At 44.3% G+C, this 18,849-nt stretch overlaps 1 protein-coding gene across 1 annotated transcript in view; it reads left to right on the top strand.

Annotated features, from left to right (window-relative positions):
- LOC121009545 (ankyrin repeat and KH domain-containing protein 1-like) overlaps positions 1–18,849 on the top strand; it is a 307,110-nt gene that overhangs the window by 81,429 nt on the left and 206,832 nt on the right. Inside the window, exons 8-10 of the mRNA XM_040442755.1 lie at positions 282–519; positions 2,805–2,996; positions 9,923–10,032. Of these exons, the coding sequence (XP_040298689.1) occupies positions 282–519; positions 2,805–2,996; positions 9,923–10,032 (540 nt within the window). The remainder of the gene's footprint in view (positions 1–281; positions 520–2,804; positions 2,997–9,922; positions 10,033–18,849) is intronic.

Below are 18,849 nucleotides of genomic sequence, written 5' to 3'. Positions count from 1 at the left end.
CCGGAAAGACGGATCCGGTATTACAGTGCATTTGGCAGACAGATCCGCATCCGTCTCACAAATGCGTCCGTTTGCGTCTGGATTGCGACGGAACTGCCTGCCGGAATCCGCTGCCGCAAGTGTGAAAGTAGCCTAAGGTGAAGAGATAAAAATAAAAACAAGTTGTTTTATTTTCTAAACTTTTTGCAAATACACTGTATTATAATGCTGATTTTCTAGCACCACATGTTGTACAGAATTGATCAGTATGTTAATTTTTTATTGACTTATTGTCTTTATAGGATGGACATGTTGGGGTAGCTCGTTTACTGCTTGATAGTGGTGCTCAGGTCAACATGCCAGCAGATTCTTTTGAATCCCCCCTCACATTAGCCGCTTGTGGAGGACATGTGGAACTTGCAGCTCTGCTTATTGAAAGAGGCGCCAATCTTGAAGAAGTAAACGATGAAGGTTACACACCTTTAATGGAAGCAGCTCGAGAAGGACATGAAGAAATAGTAGCACTTCTTATAGCACAAGGTAAGTTTACACCTTAATATACAGTCAGGTCCATAAATATTGGGACATCGACACAATTCTAACATTTTTGGCTCTATACACCACCACAATGGATTTGAAATGAAACGAGAAAGATGTGCTTTAACTGCAGACTGTCAGCTTTAATTTGAGGGTATTTACATCCAAACCAGGTGAACGGTGTAGGAATTACAACAGTTTGCATATGTGCCTCCCACTTGTTACGGAACCAAAAGTAATGGGACAATTGGCTTCTGAGCTGTTCCATGGCCAGGTGTGTGTTATTCCCTCATTATCCCAATTACAATGAGCAGATAAAAGGTCCAGAGTTCATTTCAAGTGTGCTATTTGCATTTGGAATCTATTACTGTTAACTCTCAAGATGAGATCCAAAGAGCTGTCACTTTCAGTGAAGCAAGCAATCATTAGGCTGAAAAAACAAAACAAACCCATCAGAGAGATAGCAAAAACATTAGGCGTGGCCAAAACAACGGTTTGAAATATTCTTAAAGAAGAAACACACCCGTGAGCTCAGCAACACCAAAAGACCCGGAAGACCACAGAAAACAACTGTGGTGGGTGACCAAAGAATTCTTTCCCTGGTGAAGAAAACACCCTTCAGAACAGTTGGCCAGATCAAGAACACTCTCCAGGAGGTAGGTGTATGTGTGTCAAAGTCAAAAATCAAAAGAAGACTACACCAGAGTGAATACAGAGGGTTCACCACAAGATGTAAACCATTGGTGAGCCTCAAAAACAGGAAGGCCAGATTAGAGTTTGCCAAACGACATCTAAAAAAGCCTTCACAGTTCTGGAACAACATCCTATGGACAGATGAGACCAAGATCAACTTGTACCAGAGTGATGGGAAGAGAAGAGCATGGAGAAGGAAAGGAACTGCTCATGATCCTAAGCATACCACCTCATCAGTGAAGCATGGTGGTAGTGTCATGGCGTGGGCATGTATGGCTGCCAATGGAACTGGTTCTCTTATATTTATTGATATGACCGCTGACAAAAGGAGCAGGATGAATTCTGAAGTTTTTCGGGCAATATTATCTGCTTATATTCAGCCAAATGCTTCAGAACTCATTGGACCGCACTTCACAGTGCAGATGGACAATGACCCAAAGCATACTGCAAAAGCAACCAAAGAGTTTAAGGGAAAGAAGTGGAATGTTATGCAATGGCCAAGTCAATCACCTGACCTGAATCCGATTGAGCATGCATTTCACTTGCTGAAGACAAAACTGAAGGGAAAATGCCCCAAAAACAAGCAGGAACTGAAGACAGTTGCAGTAGAGGCCTGGCAGAGCATCACCAGGGATGAAACCCAGCATCTGGTGATGTCTATGCGTTCCAGACTTCAGGCTGTAATTGGCTGCAAGTATTTGCAACCAAGTATTAAAAAGTAAAAGTTTGACTTTTAATTATTCTGTCCCATTACTTTTGGTCCCTTAACAAGTGGGAGGCACATATGCAAACTGTTGTAATTCCTACACCGTTCACTTGATTTGGATGTAAATACCCTCAAATTAAGGCCTCATGTACACGACCGTTGTTTTCTTCCGTGTCCGTTCTGTTTTTCGTGATTTTCTGCGGACCCATTGACTTTCAATGGGCCCGTTGAAAACTCGGCTAATGCACAGTTTGTCATCCGCGTCCGTGATCCGCGGTTCCAGTCCGTCAAAATATAACCTGTCCTATTTTTTTCACGGAAAACGGTTCGCGGACCCATTCAAGTCAATGGGACAGTGAAAAAACGCGGAGGCACACAAGATTGTCGTCCGCGTCCGTTTTTTTCCTATCATTTGCATGGCAAACTTGACTTAGACTTTTTTTTACTTAATGTCTGGTGATTCTCCAAAAATAAAGTAAGACACACGGAAACAAAAACGGAAACGGATCACGGAACAACTGAAACCCATTTTGCGGAACGGAACACAACAACAGTCGTGTGCATGAGGCCTAAAGCTGACAGTCTGCAGTTAAAGCACATCATGTTCGTTTCATTTCAAATCCATTGTGGTGGTGTATAGAGCCAAACATGTTAGAATTGTGTTGATGTCCCAATATTTATGGACCTGACTATGTATATAGAATGGTATACTTCCCAAATATTCACATGTTTTGCTAATAGCAGGTTTACCTGAAAAGCTAATTATGAACATTCTATATTGATTTAACCATTAACTATGTGTTCACTAGGAAAAGGCTTTTTTGAAAAAAAATATATATGTGCCTTGTTTTTTTTTGAGGCATGTTGAACCTTATATTCATATTTTCAGGTGCTAACATAAATGCTCAGACTGAAGAAACCCAAGAAACGGCTCTTACTCTTGCATGCTGTGGAGGGTTTGCAGAAGTCACAGATTTTCTTGTGAAATCAGGGGCAGATGTTGAACTTGGTTGCTCTACTCCTCTCATGGAAGCTGCTCAGGAAGGACATCTTGAACTAGTAAAATATCTTTTATCGGCAGGTATGTTTCTTAGCATTTAAAGGGTGTTCTGGGACATTTATATTTGTTACATAGTTAATATGATTGAAAAAGAGACAACAATCCATTAAGTTCAACCAAGGTATAGGTGGGGATGCGAATCCCAGAAGGAATTGAACTTTACTTAAGTAGCCAGGCAGTACAATTCAGAAAGTAATGTATAACACCTGCCTTCAATATTAGGCTGGGGTTTAGTCCACATGCAGCTGTTGCAGTGTTACAACACAACTTAAGGATAGGTCATCAATATTAAAATCCTGAAGAACTCCTTCAGGCCCCATTCACACGTCCACAATTCTGTTCTGCATTTTGCGGAACGGAATTGCGGACCCATTCATTTCTATGGGGACAGACTTTGTCCCGCTCAGATCCGAAATTGCGGATCTGCACTACCGGGTCCGCAATTGCGGACAAGAAGAGGCATTTTCTATATAGTTCTGGCAATGTGCGGATCCACAAAATGCGGAAAGCACATTGCCGGTGTCCGTGTTTTGTGGATCCGCAAAACACATACGGACGTCTGAATGGAGCCTTAAAGAGGACCTTTCACCGATTCTTACCCTATGAACGAACTATACAGATATGTAGAGCGGCGCCCGGGGATCTCACTGCACTTACTATTATCCCCGGGCGCCGCTCCGTTCTCCTGCTATGCCCTCCGGTATCTCCGCTCACTAAGTTATAGTAGGCGGAGATACCAGTCCCTAAGTTATGGTAGGCGGAGTCTGCCCTAGCGCTGGCCAATCGCAGCGCAGAGCTCACAGCCTGGGAGGTTATTTTCTCCCAGGCTGTGAGCTCTGCAATGCGATTGGCCAGCGCTAGGGCAGACTCCGCCTACCATAACTTAGGGAACGGAGATACCGGAGGGCATAGCAGGAGAACGGAGCGGCGCCCGGGGATAATAGTAAGTGCAGAGAGATCCCCGGGCGCCGCTCCACATGTCTGTATAGTTAGTTCATAGGGTAAGAATCGGTGAAAGGTCCTCTTTAAGCTTAGTTTGTGTATTTCTAAGGAAATTTTTGCACAGGATTTTGTATCATTAAAGAAGCTTTTCGGCAAAATGTTTTTTTCCTATAGAGTTCAGCATGGGTTATTAAAGAATAAAAGGGTATTTTATCAGGGACTAGAAATGACTGAACCATAGCAAACTTTTCAATGTGGCACCTCCAGCTACTTCCACAGATCCCTCTCCTCCTGTGCAACTCCCATTCCTGCAGTTAACCAAGATCGCCCATGCACGTCATATAAACCCCTACCTAATCGAACATATGTTAAATATGAAAATAAATTAGCTAGCAGCGTTGAATTTTTCATTGTGATGATTGGTGGGGCACTGGACCCTCACATATCAAACAATTATTGGCTAAATTCCAGCAAATAATTGATATGCTGCACAGGCAGCAAGATAGGTTGAAGGACACAGCGATGTTAAGCTTTCCCTGATTGAAGGGGTTCTCCACTTCTATATTGCTGATCTAGTCTCAGGATAGGTTATCCCTATCAGACTGGCTGTGGCTTGACTGGCAACACCCCTGCCGATTAGCTGTAAGGAGACCACAAAAACTTGAATGCCATCGACAATATCTGAAAAGTTGTGAACCTATTTAAACTCTAAAATCTACCCAATGATATCAATCTTCTCTCCTTAGTGTCCCTGTAGTGTCACTATAGTAACTGGCTTGTGTCTGCAAATGGTTTTTGTCAGACACAAAAAGGCTGACAGCCTGATTAGCCAATCAGGGCAAGTCTCTCCCCCTCCCAGGGTCATATGATCCTCCGTCTTTCCTGTCGATTTACCAGTCGGTATTCACAGTAAAATGGTGCTGGGTGTTCCTTTGCGCAATTTGTCAGAGCTTTTGATTCATTTTGCAGACAAATTTTTATAAACTTTATAATAAATCAATTAGTTTAGAATTGATTTGCTGATCTCTATAGCTCAATCTGTTCCACAAAAAGAGAGCACCAATCTGGGCTACTTAAAGAGAACCTGTCGTCAACTTTATGCTAACGTCACTGAGGGTGGCATAAAGTAGTTAAAGAAACACTGATTTCAGCGGTGTGTCACTTGTGCTAAAAGTGGTTGCCAAGACCCAGCATCATAATCATCGCAGCCTGGGCCTGGAAAAGTTATGGATTCCTCAGAAAAGTCGTTGTTATTCAGGAGTTCCTGCTCTCCCCAACACCTGCTGATTTTTGGCAATCCTCTCCAAGGAGAACGCTGTATATCATCAGCAGGTGGCAGGGAGATCAGACTGTAGTGGCTCTTTTTTTACAGTATCCAGCTGTAATGATTATGATGCTGGTTCTCGGCAACCACTTATTTTTAGCCCATAAGTGACACACCACTGAAATCAGAGCGTCTGTCGCTACTTTATGCTGCCTTCAGTGAGGGCAGCATAAAGTTGATGGCAGGTTCCCTTTAACTTTTTACATGCCACATGAACTAGCAGCCTTGGCATGTAATTTGGTAGAGAGGGAACAAACTCCCTCTGTCTCCCATCGGCAACCTGCAAATGAGATGGTCAGTGCAGACACGCAGGCCAGAGCCAAATGAAGGCCCCAGGTCTGCCTCTAGTAGTGTGTCTCAGCAGGCTGCGCCTTTTCTTCCACAGCCTGCTGTTGATAGTCAGTATAGCACGGATATTAAAATAAATTGCACTGCAGGAATATTGCTAAGTATTTTAGAAGCAACCAAAATATAGCTTAGGGCTCTTTCACACTTGCGTGGTCCGGATCCGTCGTGTACTCCATTTGCCGGAGGTGCCCACGCAAGTGAACTGAAAGCATTTGAAGACTGATCCATCTTCCAAATGCATTCAGTGTTACTATGGCAGCCAGGACGCTATTAAAGTCCTGGCTGCCATAGTAGTAGTGGGGAGCGGGGGAGCAGTATACTTACAGTCCGTGCGGCTCCCGGGGCGCTCCAGAATGATGTCAGAGCGCCCCATGCGCATGGATGACGTGATCCATGCGATCACGTCATCCATGCGCGTGGGGCGCCCCGACGTCACTCTGAAGCGCCCCAGGAGCCGCACTGACGGTAAGTATACTGCTCCCCCGCTCCCCACTACACTTTACCAGGCCAAACAGGACTTTAGCGTCCTGGCAGCCATGGTATCCATTCAGAGAAAGCTAAACGTCTGATCCGGTAATGCGCTGAAACGACGTTTAGCTTAAGGCCGGATCCGGATTAATGCCTTTCAATGGGGATTAATTCCGGATCCGGCCTTGCGGCAAGTGTTTAGGATTTTTGGCCGGAGCAAAAAGCGCAGCATGCTGCGGTATTTTCTCCGGCCAAAAAACGTTTCGGTCCTGAACTGAAGACATCCTGATGCATCCTGAACGGATTTCTCTCCATTCAGAATGCATTGGGATAATCCTGATCAGGATTTTTCCGGCATAGAGACCCGACGACGGAACTCTATGCCGGAAAAGAACAACGCAAGTGTGAAAGAGCCCTTATTATAGTAATGTTGTTGGAATATTAAACGGTTAAAAAAATGTCTAGTTAATGAAAAAATTATAAAAGTTTAAAAAAATTTAACTTTTTGTTTTCTTTTGAAAAAAGGCTTTTAAATGGAAAAAGTTAGCAAAAATAAGATCTCCACATGTTATTTCCACATCAGCCTTACGCAATTATATAATTTATCCTGTACAGCAAGCATGTCAAACTCAAAGGCTAACATGGGCCAAAAAAACAAAATTTAAGTTTATGTGGGCCGCATCAAAAAAAAATAAAAAAAATCGTACATTTTCATAGAACAACATTGTTGTTTCATGACTGCTGACCCCCCAACATCCCGTGTATGTATATGTATATGTATATATATATATGTATGTATATATATATATATATATATATATATATATATATATATATATATATATATATATATATATATAACTTCACTATAAGACGCATAGGTTTTTGAGGAGGAAAATAAGCAAAAAAAATTTTTAACCAAAAGTTGTGCTTTTGGTGGTCTGTGCATGACACTATTATGGGGGATATGTGGATGATGCACGGTCATGTGGGGGACCTGTGGATGGCGCTGTTATGGGGGACCTGTGGATGGCGCTGTTATGGGGGACCTGTGGATGGCGCTGTTATGGGGGACCTGTGGATGGCGCTGTTATGGGGGACCTGTGGATGGCGCTGTTATGGGGGACCTGTGGATGACACTGTTATGGGGGATCTGTGGATGACACTGTTATGGGGGATCTGTGGATGGCACTGTTATGGGGGATCTGTGGATGGCACTGTTATGGGGGATCTGTGGATGGCACTGTTATGGGGGATCTGTAGATGGCACTGTTATGGGGATCTGTGGATGGTACTGCTATGGGGTGGGATATCTGTGGATGGCATTGTTATGGGGTGGGGGGATCTGTGGATGGCATTGTTATGGGGTGGGGGATCTGTGGATGGTGCTGTTATGGGGGATCTGTGGATGGCATTGTTATGAGGTGGGGGATCTGTGGATGGAACTGTTATGGGGTGGGATATCTGTGGATGGTATTGCTATGGGGTGGGATATCTGTGGATGGCGCTGTTATGGGGGATCTGTGGATGGCGCTGTTATGGGGGACCTGTGGATGGCGCTGTTATGGGGGACCTGTGGATGGCACTGTTATGGGGGATCTGTGGATTGCACTGTTATGGGGGATCTGTGGATGGCACTGTTATGGGGGATCTGTGGATGGCACTGTTATGGGGGATCTGTGGATGGCACTGTTATGGGGGATCTGTGGATGGCACTGTTATGGGGGATCTGTGGATGGCACTGTTATGGGGGATCTGTGGATGGCACTGTTATGGGGGATCTGTGGATGGCACTGTTATGGGGGATCTGTGGATGGCACTGTTATGGGGGATCTGTGGATGGCACTGTTATGGGGGATCTGTGGATGGCACTGTTATGGGGGATCTGTGGATGGCACTGTTATGGGGGATCTGTGGATGGCACTGTTATGGGGGATCTGTGGATGGCACTGTTATGGGGGATCTGTGGATGGCACTGTTATGGGGGATCTGTGGATGGCACTGTTATGGGGGATCTGTGGATGGCACTGTTATGGGGGATCTGTGGATGGCACTGTTATGGGGTGGGGGATCTGTGGATGGCACTGTTATGGGGTGGGGGATCTGTGGATGGCACTGTTATGGGGTGGGGGATCTGTGGATGGCACTGTTATGGGGTGGGGGATCTGTGGATGGCACTGTTATGGGGTGGGGGATCTGTGGATGGCACTGTTATGGGGTGGGGGATCTGTGGATGGCACTGTTATGGGGTGGGGGATCTGTGGATGGCACTGTTATGGGGTGGGGGATCTGTGGATGGCACTGTTATGGGGTGGGGGATCTGTGGATGGCACTGTTATGGGGTGGGGGATCTGTGGATGGCACTGTTATGGGGTGGGGGATCTGTGGATGGCACTGTTATGGGGTGGGGGATCTGTGGATGGCATTGTTATGGGGTGGGGGATCTGTGGATGGCACTGTTATGGGGGATCTGTGGATGGCATTATGAGGTGGGGGGATCTGTGGATGACACTGCTATATGTCATCCACAGATCCCCCTCATAACAGTGTCCCCCAATACACCGGCCCTCTGCTCACCGAAGTATTTATAAACGTGAATCCTTATCCTGTTATTAAGTTGAACTAACGCTGCGCTCTCCATGTTCCCATGTTCCCCAGTATCCCCACAGCACTTACGAACATGCTTCCATAGCAGGCAGAGCGGACGGCACCAGTAACGTCACTCACTGACGTCGCGCGTCTGCTCCGCCTCCTTCATTCATAAAGTGGGCGGAGCAGGCGCTCGACGTCAGTGAGTGACGTTACTGCTGCCGTCCGCTCTGCCTGCTATTGAAGCTTAAGTGCTATGGGGATACAGGGGGAACATGGGTACATGGGAGAGGGCAGCTTAATAACAGGATAAGGATTCACGTTTATAAATACTTTGGTGAGCGGCGGGGCCCGGTGTAAGAGTACAGTGACTGCACCGGGCCCCGCCCCTAGTTACGGACTCCAGCCCCTCCTCTCTCCCGGCTCATACATAGCAGTCTGCGATGCTGCATCTTTGCCAGGCCGCAAAGATATTCATTGCGGGCCGCATGTTTGACACCCATGCTGTACAGTGAACACTATAAGATAAAAACAAACCCAGAATTGCTGCTTTTTGCTTATGTACCTCAAAATGACACCAGTGAAAACTACAAGTCATCCTACAAAAGTCACACCCTCACACAGCTCCGTAGAAAGAAAAGTGATAAGTTATGGGTCTTGGGATGTGGAGGTACACAAATATATATATATATATATATATATATATATATATATATATATATATATATATATTTTTTTTTTTAAGGGTTTTTATTGTGAAAAAGCAGTAAATCGTAAAAATAAATTAAGTTTTTAGTATCACTGTGATGTTAGTGGCCCAGAAAATAAAATGGTTTTATTTATGCTGAAAAATGAACACCACAAAATTTAGATTGTCAAAGTGACAGTATTGCTGTTTTTTCCCATCTTCCTCCTAGAAAGAGTTAATAAGTTAATCAGTGAATTATGTGTACCTGAAAATGGCACTGTTAAAAACGACAACTTTGTCCCACAAAAAAAAATATGCTACTTTTCCATCCTGCAGAGTCCAGCAAAAAAAGTTGTTTAAAATGTTAAAATATAATTTTATACAGTGACCCCTGTGATGTGAACACAGTCTAAGAGCATATGGTTATGGAAAGAAAATATTTTCTTGGGGCATTGGTCACAAAGTGGATAAGATTATAATGGACAATGTTGAGGCAAAAGTGGATGGGTTACTTTTTATTAACAGTTGCGCACATGTTGGACGAGACATTTAGTGCACTTAAAATCTATATGATGTTTTTACTTAAAGGTGCAGATGTTCATGCCTCCACGGCTACAGGAGACACGGCTTTAACATATGCTTGTGAAAATGGACACACAGATGTGGCAGAAGCATTGCTTCAAGCTGAAGCTGATCTGGTAAGAGTGTTATTGTCAATGCATACCATTATTATAACTAACACCTTTTTAAAGGGGTTGTCCGGGAATACATCATTTGTAACACTTGCTGGCACCTGCCTCCCATATTGAAGGAATACTACTTGCCTCCTCCACACCACACCAGTCCTTCACTTTGGCTCTCGCATTTCCATATTCCGGTCACGGGTTTGTTTTTCTCCTCCCCGGCATGGGCATCGTTATAAGAGACACTTATTCGCTAAAGAGGATTAGGTGACCATGCCAGAGAGGAAGAAAACAATCCCCGGACCAAAAGATGATGTGGAGCCAGCGTAGGTTTGTTACAAAAAATGTATTCCTGGACAACCCCTTTAAAGAGCAATTGTTGCCTCTCAACATTTCAGTTTGCCTTCCCTATGAAATAATTCAGGAGCATATATTCCAATGACTCTGTGTTGTGCCATTCTTCTTATTCCCATTAGAAATGTATAGATAATTTGTCAGCTGTCTGCAGAAAAGGTCCAATTGGGTGTTACTAGTTAGGAGTGTCCCTGCACAGTTTGCCACTGGCAGTACTGATTGGATAGTGTTAGACTATGCAAGGACAAACCCCGGGCTGGTAACGCTCAGAAGGACTTATTGCAGGCTGCTAGCAATTCATTTATAAACTTTTAGCATGAATAATAGAGGGGCACAGCATAAACTGAATTATTTCATGGGGAATGCAAGTAGTTACCAAAACAAACATGTCTGGAGTTATGGCATGTTCTCTTTAACCCAGGGGTGCACAATTTTTTTTTTTTGTTTTGGGGCCGCATTGTCACATCGCACTATTTCGAGGGGCCGCAAAAAAAGTTAATCAGTGCTTGTTTGCATCAGCCTATTACACAGGCTAATGCAAAGTGACTGGGGAGGAATGATCACTACCACATTCATTCCTCCCTCATTCACTTCTATCGATTACACTGCGCAACAATGATTTTGCTACTGAGAGAAAAACATGTGATTTATACTAAAATGAGCGCCCGGATTCCAAATATGAACTCGGAATTTGCCTGACACATCTAGATTTTAACCCCTTAAGGACCCTGGGATTTTCCATTTTTGTGTTTCACTTCCCATAACTTTTTTTTTATTTTTCCATTCACATAGCCTTATGAGGGCTTATTGTTTGCAGTATAAGTTGTACTTTCTAATGGCACCATTCACAGTTGCATACCATGTAGTAGGAAAAAAAATTCCAAATGGGGTAGAATTGGGAAAAAAACGCAATTCTGATAAAGGTTTTTATTTTTATTTTTTTACACTGTGGTAAAATTGACCTGTTATCTTCATTCTCCAGATCAGTTCGGTTACAACGATTCCGCACTTGTATAATTTTTCTTGCTTTTTAATACTGGGGAGAAAAAAGAACCTCTGAGATATAGATAGATATATAGATATAGATAGATAGATATAGAGATAGATAGATATAGATATTTTTAACCATGTTCTGACCCATATAACTTAAATATACGGGGCCGTGTGAGGGCTATTTTTTTGCGGGATGATCTGTTCTTTTCAGTGATACCAATTTGAAGTGTGTGCGACTAATTGAGCACTTTTTATTAAAAAAAATATTGGGCAGTTGAAGTGACAAGAAAAGGAAAAAAGGCAGTTTATTTTAATTTTTTCCCCTTTACTCCATTTGCAGTATGCCATTAATATTATATTTTAATAGTATAGGCATTTTCGCACGCAGTGATGCCTATGGTATTTTTTTAGATTTTTTTGGTTACTCTTTTTTTTTTTTTTAAGTCCCCTTGGGTGCCAATAACTGGCAATCATTAGATTGCCTATTGTGTTCATTGATGTCGATATAGACACCATTGAACACTTCATTTGCACTATACCAATAGTGGCCTGTATTGGTATAGTCATTTATTAGGCACCGAAGCCTGCTTGAGGCTGCAGCCTATTAGATCAATGTAACAGGTTCCCCGATCTCAGCCGGGGAACGCTGTTACCGGAGCGGAAGTGCGCGACTTTCGCTTCCGGACTGCGCAGATGCTGTGGTCACATTTGGCCACGGCATCTGAAAGGGAAAATGCATGCGATCAGCCTTATTTTTTGGGGACCGGACTTCCGCCGTACATGTAGGTCCTTAAGGGTTAAGGATTGAAGGGGTTAAGTTATACATGCAAAGCCTATTCAGTTATAATAATGCATTATATTGGAGATATTCCAATGGACATGTCCGAACGCACTCAGGCTGATGTCAGCAGTAAGTATATAAGGCAAGCTGGACAGATTTTGATAAAGTGAAATGTTATAGTGCTATCAGTTTTGAAACTGAAGATGGATAAATGCAAATGTGTTAACGATCCAGACAATTTCTGCTACATATGTGGCAAATACACTACTTATGATCAGCCCAAGAATCTGACAAAGCGAGTGCGTCTTGCAACTTGGGATACATTTGTGCAGAACTTCCTTGGGAACAGATAAGCTGCATACTATGCTGAATTAGTAGACAACATGCTTAAAGCATATGAACAACTTGGCTGCCGAATGTCATTGAAAGTGCATTTCTTAGATTCCCATCTTGACTTTTTACCACCCAATTTGGGACGCGTAAGTGACGAACATGGAGAGCAGTATCAAGGCTGCTGGAATCCCAACATGATGGGGGACTACTGCTGGTTTTTGCAACGGGAAAATATGACCGTTCACAAACGCAAAGATGCCTGAAGCACTTTTAACATTACTGGGCCTTGCTCAAGTAAGACTTTTTTAAATTGAAAAATTTGACTTTTTCAAATTGTTATTCCATTACATTTTCATACTCTGTTTAGTACGCAAACTTTGATGTAGATCAGGAAATTGTTGGAGTAAAACTCGTTATGTTCAAAATTATTCAATACTTTCCAAGTGCTTAATTCATTTAGGCATACTTACGCATAGCAACATTTTGTGACGTGTTACAAAAATTTTGATTTGGGATTTGTAATCCGCATACTCTATTTTGTATAGGACAAATGGTTTTTGCCCAGTAGCAGATGAAAAAGTTTTTTTTTCTCATTAATGTCATTGGGGGGACACAGCACCATGGGTATATGCCCAGCTACCACTAGGAGGCGACTCTAGATAACAAAACGGTTGGCTCTGCCCAGGTGGGCTATACTTTCTCCACAGCCACTAGGCTAATCAGTTTTAGTGTAGTGTCCGTAGGAGGCAGACATGACCTGCTCTGTTTTTGCAGGTATTGCTATTATTTTATTTTTCTTTTTTCTTTTTTTCCTTTCTTCTGCAGATCTTTGACTGCTGCAGTATGGGGCTCCATCGTGGATTACCACTTTAGTTGCACCCCCTGCGGGCGCATACTTGAAGTACTTACGCCGGTCACCCAGTCCCCCATTACTGCATCTGCAGTGGCATGCCGGCAATCCCACATAAGTGGTGTTTGCCGAAGGGCTGACCCTGCGGCGCCTGAAGGCACCAGACGGTAAGTATTCTCTCCTGCATCCCTGCCCCAAGAGGTCCACCAGGTTAAACCCTTTTCTAGCCAAGGGATGTGATTCATCTTATTTGTGGGGCCTGGTTAGGTACCTCCTTTCCTCTTTTTCTTCCTTCCCTTGGGTATCCTTCACCTCCCTGGCCACCCATGCCTCTACCGGCCTTTCCCTCTACTTCAGTCCCCGGCTTCTGCCGGGACTAGGCCGCATCTTCCCCGGCCTGTCCTCGGGCCCCTGGTGCTCCTTTTTGCCCCGTTTGTTTTACCCTCCCTGAGCGTCACTACTCCTTAGGAGGGCCCCAGGTCTCCTGCGGTTCTGTTCCGCCAAATATAAACCAATGTCTCATCCAGCATGGAGGGCAGAGTGCTGGATGTAGTGTGCGATCACATTTGCATTTTCTGTTCCGCCAACGGCGCACCTTTTCCGGCCACCTCATTAATAGAGGCCCCGACTTCTTTCTCGCCTAGGCTGCTCTCCCCCCCTCGCTTTCTGGGCTTTTTCTTGGCCCCTCCCCACTCTTCTCTGCATATAGGAGGGGTTCTCTTCCCCTCCTATCCCAGCCAAGCGCGAGCTTTAACCCTGTGGGGGGAGGTTTCCACTTTACCTCCTTTTCAAGAAAAAAGAGCCTCCATCTTGCCAGAAAACCACCTTGCACGTTTCTGCAGCTGCTTCAGCACCTCTTCGGGGACACGGCACCTGGGGTCTGGTAGGACAGCCTCTGCCTGGCTGTTTTTTTCTTTTTTCAGGCTTTCTATCAGCCCCCATATCCTCCTCCAGAGAGGACTCTCATTCCCAGCTCCCGCTCCTGTCAATATGTATTTTACATGCGCCCGTTGCGATAAAAAGTTGCCATGTGGTCAGCCTTCCTTGTTTGTGCGCAGTACCTTGCTCCCAGGCCCTTAATGTCTCCCTGACCACCCCTTCTGTGTCGGTCTCTCCTTAATGGGCCTCTTACCTGTCCCAAGCCATAGGGAACCTTGTCCGACTCTCCCAATCCATGGTGGAGTCGCTGGACCGCTTGCCTGCCCAAATTGCGGCCGCCTCTGCCCCTCCTAGGGACACATCCGCGGACAGGGCACGCTCATATTCAGACACCAGGTCCCGCAAACTACCTTGGGTTGTCACAACTAAGTCCCACTCCTCCTCTGCATCCTCGGGTCACGCCTAAGACAGGTCTGAGGCTGGTGGTGTATTCTTCCCTGACGCATCTTGCGCCTTCTTGGGAACACCTCTGCACTGATTCTGACTCTGAACAGACCATCAGGTGGTCTTCCACTATACAGAATCTCTGTGGGTGGTCAAAGACAAATGTCCACTGAAGAACCTCTCCTCTCCAGGGTTGGTATCCCCTTTAGTGGATTTTCAGATGGCACTCCTCTGGCTGCACAGGTTATTATCCACACAGGTAAGTCAGCTTGCCGCCTCTCCAGTATGTGGTGCTTTACCCATCACCGTGTTTAGGACGCTAGCACACCTACAGTGGATATAAAAAGTCTACACACCCCTGTTAAAATGCCAGGCTTCTGTGCTGTAAAAAAATTAGACAAAGATAAATAATTTCAGAACTTTTTCCACCTTTTAATGTGACCTATAAACTGTACTACTCAATTGAAAAACAAACTGAAATCTATTAGGTAGAGGGAATAAAAAATATATATTTTTTTTAAATGGGGTTGCATAACTGGGGATGTAGCTGTGTTCAGAATTAAGCAATGACATAAAAATTATGTTAAATAGGAGTCAGCATACTATCTAATAAAAGAAAGTCAGTCACGTAGTTCTTTTGGATACTATTGAATACTTGCGCTGCAGGTCCTTGTAGTGTTGTGGATCAATTCACACCAGTTTCCAATGCGTTAAAGTGAAGAACCGCGCTGCCTAAACAAGGAATTTTTTCCACCGTGCTATAAGCCCACCGAGTTGATACAGGATAACAGTGCTTCCCAGCTCTGGATTCCAAACGCACCTCCTGGATTCCTCTGCAGGGCACCAAAAAATCACACCATAGTGAAGCACTTCAAATGCAGGGCAGCGGAGTGTTACTACCAGGATTTTATATATGCTATATATTTTAGCTCGTTTGTGAGTATAATGAACCACAAGTTTTTTTTACCTGTATTTTGAAGTGCTTCACTATGGTGTGATTTTGTTTTTTGGTGCCCTGCAGAGGAATCCAGGAGGTGCGGAATCCAGAGCTGGGAAGCACTGTTATCCTGTATCAACTCGGAGGAGTCAGTATACACCTGCCATCATTTAAAGTGCCTCTGATTAACCCCAAATAAAGTTCAGCTGCTCTAGTTGGTCTTTCCAGAAATGTTTATAGTCTCATCCCACAGCAAACGCCATGGTCCACAGAGAGCTTCCAAAGCATCAGAGGGATCTCATTGTTAAAAGGTATCAGTCAGGAGAAGGGTACAAAAGAATTTCCAAGGCATTAGATATACCATGGAACACAGTGAAGACAGTCATCATCAAGTGGAGAAAATATGGCACAACCGTGACATTACCAAGAACTGGACGTCCCTCCAACATTGATGAAAAGACGAGAAGAAAACTGGTCTGGGAGGCTACCAAGAGGCCTACAGCAACATTAAAGGAGCTGCAGGAATATCTGGCAAGTACTGGCTGTGTGGTACATGTGACAGCAATATCCTGTATTCTTCATATGTCTGGGCTATGGGGTAGAGTGGCAAGATGAAAGCCTTTTCTTACGAAGAAAAACATCCAAGCCAGGCTATATTTTGTAAAAACACATCTGAAGTCTCCCAAAAGCATGTGGGAAAAGGTGTTATGGTCTGATGAAACCAAGGTTAAACTTTTTGGCCATAATTCCAAAAGATATGTTTGGCGCAAAAACAACACTGCACATCACCAAAAGAACACCATACCCACAGTGAAGCATGGTGGTGGCAGCATCATGCTTTGGGGCTGTTTTTCTTCAGCTGGAACTGGGGCCTTAGTTAAGCTAGAGGGAATTATGAACAGTTCCAAATACCAGTCAATATTGTCACAAAATCTTCAGGCTTCTTCTAGAAAGCTGAACTTGAAGAGGCACTTCATCTTTCAGCATGACAACGACCCAAAGCATACATCCAAATCAGCAAAGGAATGGCTTCACCAGAAGATCAAGTTTTGGAATGGCCCAGACCTGAATCCAATTGAAAGTTTGTGGGGTGATCTGAAGAGGGCTGTGCACAGGAGATGCCCTCGCAATCTGACAGATTTGTGCAATGAAGAGTGGGCAAATCTTGCCAAGTCAAAATATGCCATGCAGATAGACTTGTACCCAAAAAGACTGAGTGCTGTAATAAAATCAAAAGGTGCTTCAACAAAGTATTAGTTTAAGGGTGTGCACACTTATGAAACCACATTATTTAGTTTTAATATTTTTTCTTCCCTCTACCTAAAAGATTTCGGTTTGTTTTTTAATTGAGTTGTACAGTTTGTAGGTCACATTAAAGCTGAAAAAAGTTCTAAAATGATTTACCTTTGTCTCATTTTTATTTTTACAGCACAGAAACCTGTTATTTTAACAGGGGTGTGTAAACTTTTTATATCTTCCGTATGTGGTGTCCCAGGTACACGTGCGCCTTCCCCTTCACAGGGGGGTACTCTTACCACTGCCAAATGCTGTATCCGGCAGACTTTCCTTGTCCCAAGGTATCTCCTTTTCAGCTGGAGTAATTTCTCTATTCCAGGGGCTATATTCAATGCACTCTCCTAGTCGGAGTGTGTTCCAGGCCACCGTATTACTTCAGACGCTGTAGCCAGTACACCAGGCTGGGGCTAGCGTTCACCACGCAACATATTACTGGGGGACCCTGGTTTATCATATTACTCCTTTATTAGGTGATGTACCTGTATCATCTCCAGAGGCTGTAGCCAATACACCTGTTTGGTTCTAGTGTGCACCACAGGCGAAGTATACATGCCAGGTTCAGTCGCTGTAGCCATGGCACCTGTCTGGCTCTAGTGTGCGCCATACAGCCACCTTGCTTCCTTCTTCAGTGTAGTACCTGTACCATCTCCAGATGCTGTAGCCATTACAGCTGTCTGGTTTTTAGTCTGCACTACACAACGTATTACTCCCTTATTAGGTGGAGTACCTGTACTATTTCCAGATGCTATAGACTTTACACCTGTTTGTTTTTTTTTAGTCTGCATTACATACAGAGCTGTTTTTCTCTCTTACACATGTCTGGTTCTAGTATGCATCATGCAGTTATTCTACTCCATTATTAAGCGCAGTACCTATGCCATTTTCAGATGCTGTAGCCATTTCTCCACACTCATTATCGTGTGCACCATGCAATCAGTTTACTCCCATTTAGGCGGAGTATTTATAGTATCTCCAAGTGCTGTGCCCTATTGGTACAATCTGTGGCCCATACGGCTCCTGCATTACTGGGTGTATTTTCCTGGCTCTAATGTGTGCTAGGCAATCATGGGGCTCTCTTCATGCTGAGTGATGGTCCCAACCCCAGATGCTGTATTCATCACCTTTTTCTGGTTCTAGTATGCATCTGGCACCTCATTACCATCGTGCTCTGCGGTGTACTTGTACTATCTCAAGGTGCTGTATCCGACAGGCCATCGTGGTTGGAGTATGTACCTGGCAACCATATGTTCTCCCCCCTTTTTGGGCGAAGTAGAGTTGCAATTCTTAGGTCCAGTATATGGCTGGCCTCTTCAGATCTGACACCCGGTGTAGTACCTCCAAGTCCTCTCATTGCCCCTGTACTAGGCATGATGTTTACTTTGTTTGTCGCGCACCAGACAACCACACTCCCCTCGCGTGCTCAAGTTGTTGGCTGTCATGCTAGATTTTCAACCCTATAAAGTACTACTGTATTGCTCACAGTCTCGTTACCCCATTTCATGATGGAGTACTCACTTTGTTTTTACTGCTTTTCTGCTTTGTTTTAATGTTACGTTGTCCAGTCCTGACAGAGTTCCTGGATCTCCACTGAATGCTCTATACTGCAGGGATATGAAGCATTGTGAATACAAGCCGCTACTGCAGTTTTTGGGTCATCGCTGGACGTCCTCGCTGATTTGGCTGTGACCGGACTAGTGAGCGCCACACACCTATTTGGTTGGCATTTTAGGCTGCTCGCCCTGGTATCGGTCCTTGCCGTTTTCTGCACCTGTCAGTTTCTTCCCCCTCCTTGGGGGTTTTATTGTGCACTGCTGGTAGCTGGTTTCAACATGTCAGTGTAGTCTCTCCAGTCTTCCCCTGGCGAATTCTGCATCCTCTTCTGACATATGGATATCTGTCCTTTCTTTTACAAAATCCAGGCTGCTGTACTTTCCCATTCCGGAGCAGTGTTATACAGTATGCTAG

This window comes from Bufo bufo, chromosome 1 (assembly GCF_905171765.1).
Source record: "Bufo bufo chromosome 1, aBufBuf1.1, whole genome shotgun sequence".
Taxonomy (NCBI): domain Eukaryota; kingdom Metazoa; phylum Chordata; class Amphibia; order Anura; family Bufonidae; genus Bufo; species Bufo bufo.
This window is presented reverse-complemented; position numbering and strand designations above follow the sequence as displayed.